This window comes from Apis dorsata, unplaced genomic scaffold (assembly GCF_000469605.1).
Source record: "Apis dorsata unplaced genomic scaffold, Apis dorsata 1.3 scaffold_446, whole genome shotgun sequence".
Lineage (NCBI taxonomy): Eukaryota > Metazoa > Arthropoda > Insecta > Hymenoptera > Apidae > Apis > Apis dorsata.
This window is the reverse complement of record NW_006263694.1, coordinates 183,145-184,874: the sequence shown is the minus strand read 5'-3', so window position 1 is coordinate 184,874 and position 1,730 is coordinate 183,145. Positions and strand designations below refer to the sequence as shown.

Here is a 1,730-nt window from a genome sequence, read left to right as displayed (position 1 = left end):
GTTTTTTTTTTTTTTTTTTTTTTACAATATGCTCGCTATTTTCAAAGGGACATCGATCGAAACGAAAGCAAGAAATAAAAGTAAGAAAAATCGAAACGTAATTTATAAACAAAAAAAAAAACAAAAAAAAGAAAAGAATTAAAATTATTCGAATTATTCATCGCGTCGAGAATAAAAAAAAAAAGAAAAAGATTTTTCCCCGAGGAAAAAGCATTTAAAAGCGAGATTGCGAAATACGGTGGCGTTAATGAAAATTTCAGGTTAACAATCCGTACGACAGTAGGCTCGAGCTTAGCGGTAAGTTGACTCGTTAAGAGAGTAGTGAAGGTTGGGTTACAAGTGGGTTTTTACTCACCTGAATTTATCGGGACCTCGGTGGTGGTGTTGGCAGTCCCGTTTTGGCCGGGACTTCGCGAACTCGAGGTTCTACCCAAAGGCTCCATCCGGATCGCCTCGCTGCTTTCTCGCGTCGAAGTTCCCCCTGGCATTTTCCTTTCTCCTCTTCCCCCTCCGCCTCCCTTTTTATCCGGTAACCTCGCACCGCGTCCACTTTCGAGCGGAACGTACACCCTTCCTCCTTCGCTCCACGCGAATCACATTCTTCCACCTTGATTTCGACGCTTTTCAACAACGATCCACTTTTGTCCCCTTCTTCCCTTTCATTCGTGTCAACGGATCGAGAGATTTTCATCCGACTACGGCCAACTTTCATTCGTTCGAACGCAACTCGCTTCCTCACTTTTCACCAACCTTTCGCTCCTATATCTACGTTCGATGTTCCACATTCTTCGTTACGTTTATACTTTATATTTATCTTTTCGTGGTAGACGGATATCACTCAAGGCGAACATTGGTCCCAATCGCGAAACTTTGGTAAAAAAAATCCAAATTTATATAAAACGATATTTCTTTCTTTCTTTCTTTCTTTTTTCTTTTTTTTTTTTTTTTTTAAATCTCGTATAAATACTGTCGTTTTGTAAAAGGGATCGATTCGTTTTTAATTATTACGTCCACTCGCTCGGGCAGTGCACATGTACGAATCGTGGTCGAGCGATCAATAACATTATCAATTACAATTACACTAATAATTTTCGTATAGCTTGTCGCGTAAATATATGTAAATATCTATGCTTTTTAACGTAAAAAGACAAAGTACACTAATCTTGATAAATTACTTCTATTCGATACGTACGTAAAGTTTAGTCGTATTTTTAAAAAATATAAGCGAGCGAATATAAGGCAAAGTTGCAAATTAAAATAATTCGTGGCATTACGTATATATGTTTCTATAAACAAATAGCAATGTATGTTTTTATTTCGTTCTCTTATATGTTTCTTTTTATTATTATTATTATAATATCGTAAGATATTTCCTCGGCGTATTGTTAAACGCGATACCTGGAACAAAATACAAAACACGATAATGTTTCGATATAAAGAAAATTCAAAAAGAGTAATTTGAGAGATAAAAAAAAAATCGAACTTTTATTACGCGTAAGTATATTAGGGTATACACAGGATCGTTTAGGAAATAAGCAATAATCGTAATCTGGCGATAGGTATATCGCAATTTCCATTTATTCGTTCGGCCGCAAAATGAGAGATCCGTGAGAGAATGTATTAATTTTTAATAATCCGCTCGGAGTGAATTTAACGGAAGAACGAAATGACGCGCCATATATATAATATATCATATATAATAACATATATGAAACAACAATTGTCGATCG

At 35.8% G+C, this 1,730-nt stretch overlaps 1 protein-coding gene across 2 annotated transcripts in view; it reads right to left on the bottom strand.

Moving 5' to 3' along the window:
- The window catches only part of LOC102681381 (endoplasmic reticulum aminopeptidase 1-like), a 10,232-nt gene extending 9,071 nt beyond the window's left edge, over positions 1-1,161 (bottom strand). The window contains exon 1 of one of the 2 annotated variants that reach the window (XM_006619879.2): positions 356-1,161. In XM_006619879.2, the coding sequence (XP_006619942.1) occupies positions 356-488 (133 nt within the window). In that variant the 5' untranslated portion in view covers positions 489-1,161. The remainder of the gene's footprint in view (positions 1-355) is intronic. The other variant, XM_006619880.2, reaches the window with a different exon arrangement.
- Between the last annotated feature and the right edge of the window lie 569 nt (positions 1,162-1,730).